We start from the raw sequence: 12,788 nt of genomic DNA, 5'->3' as shown, positions 1-12,788 counted from the left end.
AGCTTAATTGTCTTAGTTTTGATTATTTCTGTTGTGGGAATGCATGGTCATGAAAGGTGGGGCAGTCTGTCATGTTGTGACCAATCCTGTAGAGGGCTTTGAATATCACAATGGAGACCTTGATCCAGATTCTGAATTCAATGGAGAGTCAGTGCAGAATGGAGATGTTTTCATGGTGTCCTATGTTGTTGTGCACACAAGTTGCTGCATTTCTTACCAAGTGGAGTTTTTTCAGGTCATGTGATTTCATTTCTAGATATGGATAGTAGTAATCAAGCTTGGTGGTCTTGAGTGGCTGGGTCACTGAGTTTTATTGCATGCAGCACAGTCTTTTGTCCAGTCACAGAAGAAAGTGGGCTTTTCCCCCCAACAGTTTCATAGAATCATAGAATATCAGGGTTGGAAGGGACCCCAGAAGGTCATCTAGTCCAACCCCCTGCTCAAAGCAGGACCAATTCCCAGTTAAATAATCCCAGCCAGGGCTTTGTCAAGCCTGACCTTAAAAACCTCTAAGGAAGGAGATTCTACCACCTCCCTAGGTAACGCATTCCAGTGTTTCACCACCCTCTTAGTGAAAAAGTTTTTCCTAATATCCAATCTAAACCTCCCCCACTGCAACTTGAGACCATTACTCCTCGTTCTGTCATCTGCTACCATTGAGAACAGTCTAGAGCCATCCTCTTTGGAACCCCCTTTCAGGTAGTTGAAAGCAGCTATCAAATCCCCCCTCATTCTTCTCTTCTTCAGGCTAAACAATCCCAGCTCCCTCAGCCTCTCCTCATAACTCATGTGTTCCAGTCCCCTAATCATTTTTGTTGCCCTTCGCTGGACTCTCTCCAATTTATCCACATCCTTCTTGAAGTGTGGGGCCCAAAACTGGACACAGTACTCCAGATGAGGCCTCACCAATGTCGAATAGAGGGGAACGATCACGTCCCTCGATCTGCTCGCTATGCCCCTACTTATACATCCCAAAATGCCATTGGCCTTCTTGGCAACAAGGGCACACTGCTGACTCGTATCCAGCTTCTCGTCCACTGTCACCCCTAGGTCCTTTTCCGCAGAACTGCTGCCTAGCCATTCGGTCCCTAGTCTGTAGCTGTGCATTGGGTTCTTCCGTCCTAAGTGCAGGACCCTGCACTTATCCTTATTGAACCTCATCAGATTCCTTTTGGCCCAATCTTCCAATTGGTCTAGGTCCTTCTGTATCCTATCCCTCCCCTCCAGCGTATCTACCACTCCTCCCAGTTTAGTATCATCCGCAAATTTGCTGAGAGTGCAATCCACACCATCCTCCAGATCATTTATGAAGATATTGAATAAAACCGGCCCCAGGACCGACCCTTGGGGCACTCCACTTGATACCGGCTGCCAACTAGACATGGAGCCATTGATCACTACCCGTTGAGCCCGACAATCTAGCCAGCCAGTTTCCCCAGTAAGAGGAGTCCAAGAGAACCTCCATGGCTATGGGTAAGAAGTAGGGTTGTCAAGTGATTAAAAAAGATTAATCACACCGTTAAACAATAATAGAATACCATTTATTTAAATATATTTGGATGTTTTCTACTTTTTCGAATACATTGATTTCAATTACAACACAAAATACAAAGTGTACAGTGCTCACTTTATATTTATTTTTGATATCAAATATTTGCCCTGTAAAAAACAAAAGAAATAGTATATTTAAATTAATCTAATACAAGTATTGTAGTGCTCTTTATAATGAAAGTTGAACTTACAAATGTAGAATTATGTACAAAAAATAACTTCATTCAAAAATAAAACAATGTAAAACTTTAGAACCTACAAGTCCACTCAGTCCTACTTCAGCCAATCACTCAGACAAACAATTCTGGTTACAGTTTGCAGGAGATAATACTGCCCATGTCTTGTTTACAGTGTCATCAGAAATTAACAGGCATTCACATGGCACTGTTGTAGCTGGCATTGCACGATATTTATGTGCCAGGTGCGCTAAAGATTCATATGTTCCTTCATGTTTCAGCCACCATTCCAGCATACATGCATCCATGCTGATGACGGATTCTGCTCGATAACGATCCAAAGCAGAGCGTACCGACGCATGTTCATTTACATCATCTGAGTCAGATGCCACCAGCAGAAGGTTGATTTTCTTTTTTGGTGGTTCAGGTTCTGTAGTTTCCATGTCGGAGTGTTGCTCTTTTAAGACACCTGAAAGTATTCTCCATACCTCGTCCTGCTCAGATTTTGGAAGGCACTTCAGATTATTAAACCTTGGGTTGAATGCTATATCTATCCTTAGAAATCTCACACTGGTACCTTCTTTGCGTTTTGTCAAATCTGCTGTGAAAGTGTTCTTAAAATGAACATGTGCTGGGTCATCATCCAATACTGCTATAACATGAAATGGGTAAAAAAGAACAGGAGACATACAATTCTTCCCCAAGGAGTTCAGTCACAAATTTAATGAACATATTATTTTTTTAATGAGCATCTGTCATGGAGTCCCTGGGCTATGCTCTGGAACTGCTCCCCATGAAGCCAGTCAGGACTCTGGGGAAGTCTCCTTTCTGTGAGCAGTCTGTCTTCAGGACACAAAGCTCACACAGCTTCCACCTTCCTGGGTCTGACCTCGGAGCATTCAGCATCCTCTGCCCCTCCGTGTGCTTCCCCCAGCGAGTCCGCCCAGGCAGGGTCTTGGGGAAGCCAGAGGGTCCTGCACCCCAACTCCGCAGTCAGACGTGACTCTCAGCCAGCCAGTAAAACAGAGGTTTATTAGACAACAGGAACCATGGTCTAAAACAGAACTTGCAGGTGCAGAGAACAGGACCCCTCAGCTGGGTCCATTTTGGGGGGCAGTGAGCCAGACAACCACGTCTGCACTTCACTCCATGTCCCAGCCAGCCCCAAACTGAAGCTTCCTCCAGCCCCTCCTCCTCTGGGCTTTCCCTTTTCCCGGGCCAGGAGGTCACCTGATTCCTTTGTTCTCCAACCCTTTAGCTCTCACCTTGCGGGAGGGGGGCGAGGGGAAGGGCCCAGGCCATCAGTTGCTAGGAAACAGGGTGTTGGCCATTCTCTGTGTCCAGACCCCTGCACACACCTGCCCTCTAGGGTTCTGCAATGATCATACACCCTTACCCCACCACCTAAATACTTAAGAACTGCATAGGGGAAGCTGAGGCACCTCCACACTATTCAGAGGAAACATTAAGAACAGTCCCACTTCGTCACAGCATCATCAGCATGGAAGCATGTCCTCTGGAATGGTGGCCGAAGCTTGAAGGGGCATATGAGTGTTTAGCACATCTGGTACGTGGCTACGAAAGTACCATGCAAATGCCTGTTCTCACTTTCAGGTAACATTGTAAATAAGAAGCAGTCAGCAGTATCTCCCATAAATGTAAACAAATTTGTTTGTCTTAGCAATTGGCTGAACAAGAAGTAGGACTGAGTAGACTTGTAGGCTCTAAAGTTTTACAGTGTTTTGGTTTTGAGTGCAGTTATGTAACAAAAAAAAATCTACATTTGTAAGTTACACTTTCACAATAAAGAGATTGCACTACAGTACTTGTATGAGGTGAACTGAAAAATACTATTTCTTTATCATTTTTACAGTGTGAATATTTGTAATAAAAAATAATATAAAGTGAACACTGTACACTTTGTATTGAACTGTAATAGAAATCAATATATTTATTTGAAAATGTAGAAAAACATCTGAAAATATTAATAAATTTCAATTGGTATTCTATTGTTTAACAATGCGATTAATTTTTTTAGTCGCAGTTAATTTTTTTGAGTTAATCGCATGAGTTAACTGCAATTAATCAACAACACTAGTAAGAAGTAATGCTGAAAAAGAATCATGGAATACTGACTTTTGAGTCTTGCAGCATGTCTGTTACTGTAATAATATTTGGTAGTTACAATATACATTGTGTTTCAGAACTTCCAGGACCTGGAGAGAGACAACTGAATTATGTTATAATGTAGCAGGCAGAATAGACTAAAGAGCAGGGGACTTGGAGTCAAGATTCCTGTATTCTATTCCCAGCTTTTCCCCAATTTGCTCTATGACCTTGGACAAGTCTCTTCCCATCTCGACTTCTGTTTTCCCATCTGTAAAATGGGGAAATTAATCCTTCTTTGTGGCACTTCAAGCAGTTCAGTGCTTTGAGTTGGTTGCATGAAAAGAACTATTATTTTATTATTTATTTAATGTAAAACAGTTTTAGGATTATCTTAGACAAGTTAGATGTATTCAAGTCAGCAGAGCCTGATGAAATACATCCTAGAATACCGAAGGAGGTGACTAAGGAGATATCTGAACCATTAGTGATTATCTTTGAAAACTCATGGAAGATGGGTGATATTCCAGAGGACTGGAAGAGGGCAAATATAGTGTCAATCTGAAAAAAGGGGAATAAGGACAACCCTCGGAATTACAGACCATTCATCTTCAGTACCTGGAAAGATAATGGAACAAATAATCAAGTAATAATCAATTTGCAAACACCTAGAAGATAATAAAGTGATAAGTAACAGTCAACATGGATTTGTCAAGAACAAATCATGTCAAACCAACCGGATGGCTCTCTGTGGCAGGTTAATAAGCCTTATGAATAGGGTGGATGTGGTAAATGTAGCATGTCTTGACTTTCCTGCGATTGTTGTTACTGTTTTGCTAGACCTTTTCATAAACAAACTAGCAAAATAAAGCTTAGGTGAAGCTGTTATAAGGTGGGTGCCTAACTGGTTGAAAAATCATTCCCAGAGAGTACCTATCAGCGGTTCAGTCAAGCTGGAAGTGCATATTGAGTGGGGTCCTGCGGTGATCAGTCTTGGGTCCAGTTCTGTTCAATATCTTCATCAATGATTTAGATAATGGCAGAGAGAGTACACTTAAAAAGTTTACGGATGATACCAAGCTGGGAGGGGTTGCAAGTGCTTTGGAGGGTAGGATTAAAATTCAAAATTATCTGGAGAAATGGTCTGAAGTAAATAGAATGAAATGCAATAAGGACAAATGCAAAGTACTCTACTTAGGAAGGAACAATCAATTGCACACATGCAAAATGGGAAATGACTGCCTAGTAAGGAGTACTTCAGAAAGGGATCTGGGGGTTATAGGGGATCACAAGATAAATATGAGTGAACGGTATAAAAGCAAACGTAATTCTAGGGTGTATTAGCAGGAGCATTGTAAGCAAGACACGATAAGTAATTCTTCCACTCTGCTCTGTGCTGATGAGGTCTTAGCTGGAATATTGTGTCGAGTTCTGGGTGCCACATTTCAGGAAAGATGTGGACAAATTGGAGAAAGTCCAGAGGAGAGCAACAAAAATTATTAAAGGTCTAGAAAACATGACTTGTGAAGAAAGATTGAAAAAAAATTGATTTGTTTAGTCTGGAAAAGAGAAGACTGATGGTTCTTAAGTACATAAAAGGTTGTTACAAGGAGGAGAGTGAAAAATTGTTAACTTCTGAGGATAGGATAAGAAGCGATGGGCTTAAATTGTAGCAAGGGAGGTTTAGGTTGGACATTAGAAAAAACTTCTTAACTGTCAGGGTAGTTAAGCACTGGAACAAATTGCCTAGGGAGGTTGTAGAATCTCCCTCATTAGAGGTTTCTAAGAGCAGTTTAGACAAACACCTGCCAGAAATGGTCTAGTTCAGTGGTTTTCAACCTGTGGTCCACGGACCCCTGGGGTCCGCAGACGGTCTAAGTTTTCCAAAGGGGTCGTGCCTCCTTTAGAAGTTTTTTAGAGGTCTGCAAATGAAAAAAGGTTGAAAACCTCTGGTTTAGTTATTATGTAGTCCTGTCATGAGTACAAGGGACTGGGCTAGATGACCTATTGAGCTTCCTTCCAATCCTACATGTCTATGATTCTGTGTTATATTGTAATGAACTGACTAGTGTGGTCTGTGTCGTCAATGTCTTGTACTGGATGCAATCAGTATTTTTCACCCATGTTCTCCTAGGTCCTGTACAGCTTACAATAAGATATATCTCATTTATCTTTACTGATAAGGACCTGTGCTTCTGGTGCATGCGTATTTGAATTACATCCAGGCCAAATATTGCTGCTGCTTCCATGATGTTTCTAAGTTGGTACCTTTTCTCTCTGCTCCCTCAGCAGAACTCTTGCACAGCCCCATATCTATTGTCTTGATTACTGTGACTTCTTTCTTTAAGACTGCCTGGACACATACACCACTTACCTTCAGTCCATTCAACATGCTGCCACTAAGATTATCTTTCTGGTATCTTGGTCTGACTATCATCCCTGAATCACCTTTGAATCCACTGGTTCTTCTTTTTCCTCCATATCGTGTTCAAGCTTTTTGTCCTGACCTTTAAGCCACTGCACAGCTTCGTCCCTCATGAGCTTTCCATTATTATTTTTTTTTGCTACCGCTACCATTGTGTAGTTGTCAAATTGTTCCATAAACAACCCCATACCTCTTCTCATGCCGCATCTTATGCGTGGAAGAGCCTTCTTGCTCTGATCAGGACCACTACCCACTCCTTCTCGTGACCCACCTTTTCCATGCTACCTGCAAGTTAATAATGCCAGTTAATAATGTCTGCATTGAGGGGAGTTGGAGATAGTGCCAACTTAGTGGACCCCAGTAAGATTTACTAAAGTAACGACCCCGTCTGTGAGCCCACCAGACTCTAGGCTTCCAATGGGCGCAAGACTGAATCATTGGCATCTTAGAGAACAGCTGCTGCATTACATCAGAGTTGGACTGACAGGGAAATTAGGGGATGTTAAGTCCTATATCTGGTTATTATAAATGCTTAATGGGGGAAACAGAGACAGGGACCTGACCTCTCCATGTATCTACCTCTCTCTCCAGGCATTGAGAACCTGCCATTTGAATTGCAGAGAAATTTCCAACTCATGCGAGATTTAGACCAGCGAACAGAAGGTGAGTGTCAGGAATGAGGCCCAGAGTATGTGCTGTGAGTAGGTAGGAAGCCTGCAGCTGGCCTGCTCTTCCTTCCCTTGCAGGTGGTGGTGTGACAACAGGGCAGAGGAGGGAGCCTACAGCTGTCCAGATCTGCCCTTCCTAGCAGAGGGCACTGGGATATTTTTGACCATGAATCCGGTCTTGTTTCAGACCTCAAGTCAGAGATTGATAAACTGGCCACGGAGTATATCACCAATGCACGGACTCTGTCTTCGGAGGAAAAACTGGGGCTTCTCAAGCAAATTCAGGAAGCCTATGCGAAATGCAAGGAGTTCGGGGATGACAAGGTTCAGCTGGCCATGCAGACCTATGAGATGGTATGAAGGAGAGAGAGGGAGCAGAGTGGTGACAAAGGGTTATAGCATGAAGGGCTGGGAGTCATGACTCACTGTATCCTGTTCCTGGTACTGGATGGGGTTATAAAGCATTTGGAAATCCTTTGCTCCAGTCCCAACATGGATCCCTGTCTCCCTTGTAGGCACCACCTACAGTTGCCTCTCTGCTGAAGCCCCTTCCCCTGTCCTTTCTAGGCCCTTCAGGATTCCATCCCCTAATAATGCTTTTGCTTACTGTCCTACCTGCAGGTGGATAAGCACATCCGGCGGCTAGACACGGACCTTGCCCGTTTTGAAGCTGACTTGAAGGAGAAGCAGATTGAATCGAGTGACTACGACAGCTCCTCCAGCAAGGGCAAGAAGAGTGAGTCCCAGGGCCCTGCCGCAAACTGATATAGTGGGGCCCAGGACCACAAAAGTGGTGGGGTTGGAAGGGAGCCTGGGAGGAGGATGGCAGGAGATGGCCCAGAGCCTGTGAAGTTGGAGTTTGAGGAGGATCTAGAACCCAGCAAGTGACAAGGAGGTGACCCAGGGATGATGATGGAGGGTTGTGATGGGGTGTCTCAGAGGAGATGATGGGTGTGTGTAGACCAGAGACTATGAAAGGGCAGGGTATGTGTCTTAATGCTGTAAAGGGGGCTGGTGTACAGGTATCTGTCTTCGTGGGTGGAAGAGTTTAATGCCCATTTCTTTTCCCCATCCCTCCAGAGGGCCGGGCCCAAAAGGAGAAGAAAGCTGCCCGTGCTCGTTCTAAGGGGAAAAACTCTGATGAGGAGGCACCAAAGATGGCTCAAAAGAAGCTGAAACTCGTCCGCACGTAAGTGACAGGGAGACTTAGGGAATGGGGGGTAACCACACAAGTTAAGTCAGACCAGTGGGTCCATCAAGGTTCCCCTTGTTACTCTTTCTTGGAACCAGCCAAGAAATAACCACAAACAAAGGTCGAATTGAAACAGTATTGAGGGTTGATTTATTGCTTACTTCCATTATTTGCGCAGTTATACTCACACACATTCCATGCATACTGGCAGGCTGAAGACGCAGGTGTTGTTTTCGATCTTAGGTGACTGAGACTGGCCAGGTTCCAGCTTCCCAGAGATTGAACCGCTAGGCGACGAGAGTCCCCGAAGCCCCTTCGGGTCTGTGGGAGGGCTCTACTGCTTCCGGTCCGGTCCTGAGTTTTTGCTGTCGTAGGTTACATCTCTCTCTGGCCGCTACTGCTGTAGGTTTATATACAGTCCCATATACACCTTGATTATCCTTACATGGTAATATTTCAGTTCAAGCCTTGCGATTGGTTTCTTACACTCATACTATCTCACTCCTTATATATTGATTACATGTTCATAAGCATGAATACAATTGGTAATATAGCTTTAAGCAAGCCCCTCACATTCGCAAGGACTTCTGCTGTTATTTGTGGTTCAGATAGGAAACTGTGCAAACTGCACTTCAAAAGCAAGGTAACGACGTGACAGGAGGTCGACACAGGCACAGACTGCTTGGCAGGGCAGATGCAGAGGGAGCCATGGGCTGCACCTCTTCCCCATGGAGCAGGAGCTGCTGCTGCCTGGGGGGGGTCAAGCCATGGATGGGGGCTGCGGCTGGCTACACCCCTAATCAGGATCAAACCAATGGTCAGGTCCTGCCCTTTGTCATAGAATCATAGAAGATTAGGATTGGAAGAGACCTCAGGAGGTCATCTAGTCCAACCCTCTACCCAAAGCAGGACCAATCTCAACTAAATCATCCTAGCCAGGGCTTTGTCAAGCCAAGCCTTAAAAAACCTCTAAAGATGGAGATTCCACCACCTCCCTAGATAACCCATTCCAGTGCTTCACCATCCTCCTAGTGAAATAGTTTTTCCTAATATCCAACCTAGACCTCCCGCACTGCAACTTGAGACCATTGCTTCTTGTTCTGTCATCTGCCACCACTGAGAACAGCCTAGCTCCATCCTCCTTGGAACCCCCCGTTAGTGGGATGGAGGGCTGTTAGTTGAAGGCTGCTATCAAATCCAGCTTCCCATCCACTGTAATCCCCAGGTCCTTTTCTTCAGAACTTCCGCTTAGCCAATCAGTCCCCAGCATGTAACAGTGCCTGGGATTCTTCCGTCCTAAGTGCAGGACTCTGCACTTGTCCTTGTTGAACCTAATCAGTTTTCTCTTGGCCCAATCCTCCAATTTGTCTAGGTCATTCCAGACCCTGTCCCTACCCTCCAGCATATCTACCTCTCCCCCCAGCTTAGTGTCATCCGAGAATTTGCTGAGGGTGCAATCCATCCCTCATCCAGATCATAAGCGATCCCCTGACTTCACCCAGATCAGACCAATGGGCTCATCCATCCCACTTGTTCCTGCTGTGCCCTGGAGCAGTTAGAGCAAGAGCCCGGGTAGGCTGGGACTCCTAGTGAGAGAAATATCCTTCCCTCTGGAAGGAGATAGAGGCCTGGAGAGGTCAGGTCCTTGCTGTGAGGACAGGACCTGGGATAGTGAATTTCTGCAGTTGTGTTATGTGGGGAAGGGTCTCTTTCTGTTTCTGTCAAGGTGGAGTCCACAGCAGAGGGTCTCCCCGGGTGAAGTGCGGGGGTGCCCCCACCCTGGTGACTTTGCTGACCTGATTCCTCCTTCTCTCCTGCAGCAGCACGGAGTATGGGATGCCTTCAGTGACATTTGGAAATGTGCACCCCTCAGATGTGCTGGATATGCCTGTGGATCCCAATGAACCCACCTACTGCCTGTGCCACCAGGTCTCCTATGGGGAGATGATTGGCTGTGATAACCCTGATGTAAGATACTGGACTTGGAGAGAATGGGGGCGGGGTGAGACTCACACTGGAAATCTGGTTGTGCTTATGTGGGTCCTGCTATCTCAAGCAGTGACACCTGCAGGTCGAGGGTGTATGTACAGATTATGTGAGAGGAGAGAATTAAGGAGGATGCTCATTTTAGAGAGACCCTTAAGGGACAGATTTTTGTCCTGGACAAGTCTGGAATCCAGGAGGAGGGAAGCCTTAAAACAGAGTAGGAATTAGGTGAGTTTCTCAATCCACTTCCACAATCCTGAATATTGATGTGGTCACTGCTGAGGAGTTGCAAGGGGAGGTTATGTGATCAAATGCTGAGGGGGTGTTGGTAGCCCCCAAAAGACTCAGAAGGGAAGGAAACTCTACTGTATGACTGACTCTGTGCTCTTCATCCCACATCAGTGCTCCATCGAGTGGTTCCATTTCGCCTGTGTGGGCCTGACGACAAAGCCGAGAGGGAAATGGTGAGTGGGTGCTGAAACAAGGACATCAGAGGTTTCAAGAGGCTATAAATCACTGGGGAGTCCCATGGGTGTCTGGAGCGGAACGTTCTGGGGCGGGGTGACTATGAATGTTAGGGGGTGTTGGGACTGCATCTCAATGAAGAGTTATTGGGGGTTGTGTGTGTTTAAGGGCTTCTGTGTGTGTGGCTGTATTTGGGGGGCACTAAGGAGGGTCCCATAGGCTTTGTGTATTGGTGGGTCCCTCCCACGTCATAACTGCTGCCTTCTCTTTCCTTTTCCTACCAGGTTCTGCCCTCGCTGTTCCCAGGAGAGGAAGAAGAAATAAAATCCCTAGAGCCCCCTGGTGCAGTGGCCAGAGTCCCATCTCTTCTACTAGGGCCTCATCAAGGCTCCCCCAGCCCCTGGGCCTTGAGGTTGCGGGGAGTCTTGCCCTGTTTGTGGTTAGGGTGACCTTTGAATGGGCTGTGCCCTCATGACAGTTCCAATGTGTTCTGTATCCCGTGCTACCTTCAGATTCCCCTTGGAGGTCCTTTGTTCTAGAACAGGTCTCTGAATCCCAGAGGGAATGAGGGTAACTAGGTAGCCCCCAGATTCCTAGGGGTTGGATGGTCCCCTGATTTCCCTGGCTCACCTTTCACCCCACTTAGAGTCCATTGCCTGCATCTCTCCTTGGGGAAGCCAGACTTAGTCAGGGAAGTGAAAGATTACCTGAATGCCCAGGGGAAGGAGGTAAGGCTCCCCAAACTTTATAGGCTCCTGATTTTATTAGATCTTCCCTGGGCGTGGGGGGTAAGCAGGCCACCTCTTCATCTTACAGGTTGGTTGAAAAGTTGGATCCCTTAGTCCTTCCCTGCCCTACCTTACATTCCACTATCACCTCCAGTACCAAGTGGTCTCTGTTGTATGTGGGAGAGGAGGGAGTTTAGAGAGAACCTGAGTCTCATTTATTCCCCTTCTGGGGGAATATCTCAGGAATGGGTAGTGTACTGTGTCTTACAGGAAAGAGGAAGCATTCGTGAGCTTAGGTGGAGCTGGTTTTGTATCACCTGTGCTTCTGCCCCAGAGTTCCCCAATCCCTGTTGCTGTCCAAGATCCTTTGTTCTCCTGGTGATGGGAAGTTTGGGAATCCAGATCCACCTTGTAAAATATGGAATTAAATAAAACCCATTGAAACAAACACCCCAGCATTTGCCAGGGTCTGTGATTGTGGGTCTTGGCTCTGACCTGTGGAGGATGACACAGAAACCTTCTGTAGATCCCCTCAGTGAGTAAAAGAGTTGTTGGGGGAGGATAGGGTTGCACTCTACATTAAAGACACCATTACCTATTTTAGAGTTATTGATAACTCAGAAGATGACCTAGGTGAATCTTCTTAGGTTCGCTAGCATTTCCAAAAAATCAAACTGAAAATGAAAAATTTCCAATTTTTTTGTGAATTGAAAAGTTGGAAAAATTTCTAGTAGGGTCATATGAAACATTTTTTGTTATTATTCAACTTGGATTTTTTGGTTTGATTTTGGGCATTTTAACAAAGGCTGGGGAGGACTAGATTCAGAAAACAGCTGGAAGAGGAGGTGATCTCCTCATAGTTTTTACCCTAGTAGTTAGGGCACTGCCTGGGATGTGGGAGTCTCAAGTGCAAGTCTGCTCTAAGAAATACTTATTTATAAAAGGTGGAATAGCTTCAACAGGAGAGCTTGAGGGAAAAACCATTTGGTGAATCTAGTCCTCCTTTACTTTTGTTAAAATTTCAAAAATCAAAATGAAAAGCCGTCATATGAAAACAAAATGCTTTGTTTCAACATCTCCAAAACATTTCTTTTTTTTTTTTTTTTGGTTCGGTCATAACTGGGCAAACTCAACGCAAATCATTTTGGGTCAAACAAAATTGTACTTTCTGGTGAGTAAAATATTTGCCATTATTTTTTCCCAGCTGTACTGATCATATGGATTAACGTGCTTACTAACAAAGCCCAGGAGGGATACTGATGAATGGTGGATGTTCCCACACACTCTAGGGCACCCCACATTTACCCTTCTGTGCACTCAAAGCATAACACGGTTAATTTAGGCACCCCCACCCTTTCCCAGTTATAGGGCTCTGGGTGAAAGGCACCCACCCTGACCCAGTTCCCAGGGATCAGGGCATAATCTTCTGCGTGTTTGTGAGGCCTTTATCAGTGAAAGAGCCTTACACAATAATATCCTTAACCTCTATTT

General features: G+C 45.2%; 1 protein-coding gene across 3 annotated transcripts in view; it reads left to right on the top strand.

Annotated features, from left to right (window-relative positions):
- Positions 1 to 11,745, top strand: part of ING4 (inhibitor of growth family member 4) — a 43,049-nt gene extending 31,304 nt beyond the window's left edge. For 2 of the 3 annotated variants that reach the window (XM_073311431.2, XM_073311450.2), the window contains 7 exons: positions 6,850 to 6,921; positions 7,114 to 7,280; positions 7,548 to 7,662; positions 8,007 to 8,115; positions 9,939 to 10,086; positions 10,507 to 10,568; positions 10,854 to 11,745. In XM_073311431.2, coding sequence (XP_073167532.1) covers positions 6,850 to 6,921; positions 7,114 to 7,280; positions 7,548 to 7,662; positions 8,007 to 8,115; positions 9,939 to 10,086; positions 10,507 to 10,568; positions 10,854 to 10,893 — 713 coding nt within the window. In that variant the 3' untranslated portion in view covers positions 10,894 to 11,745. The remainder of the gene's footprint in view (positions 1 to 6,849; positions 6,922 to 7,113; positions 7,281 to 7,547; positions 7,663 to 8,006; positions 8,116 to 9,938; positions 10,087 to 10,506; positions 10,569 to 10,853) is intronic. The other variant, XM_073311440.2, reaches the window with a different exon arrangement.
- Positions 11,746 to 12,788: the final 1,043 nt, after the last annotated feature.

The sequence above is a fragment of the Lepidochelys kempii genome, chromosome 1 (assembly GCF_965140285.1).
Source record: "Lepidochelys kempii isolate rLepKem1 chromosome 1, rLepKem1.hap1, whole genome shotgun sequence".
NCBI lineage: Eukaryota > Metazoa > Chordata > Testudines > Cheloniidae > Lepidochelys > Lepidochelys kempii.
This window is presented reverse-complemented; position numbering and strand designations above follow the sequence as displayed.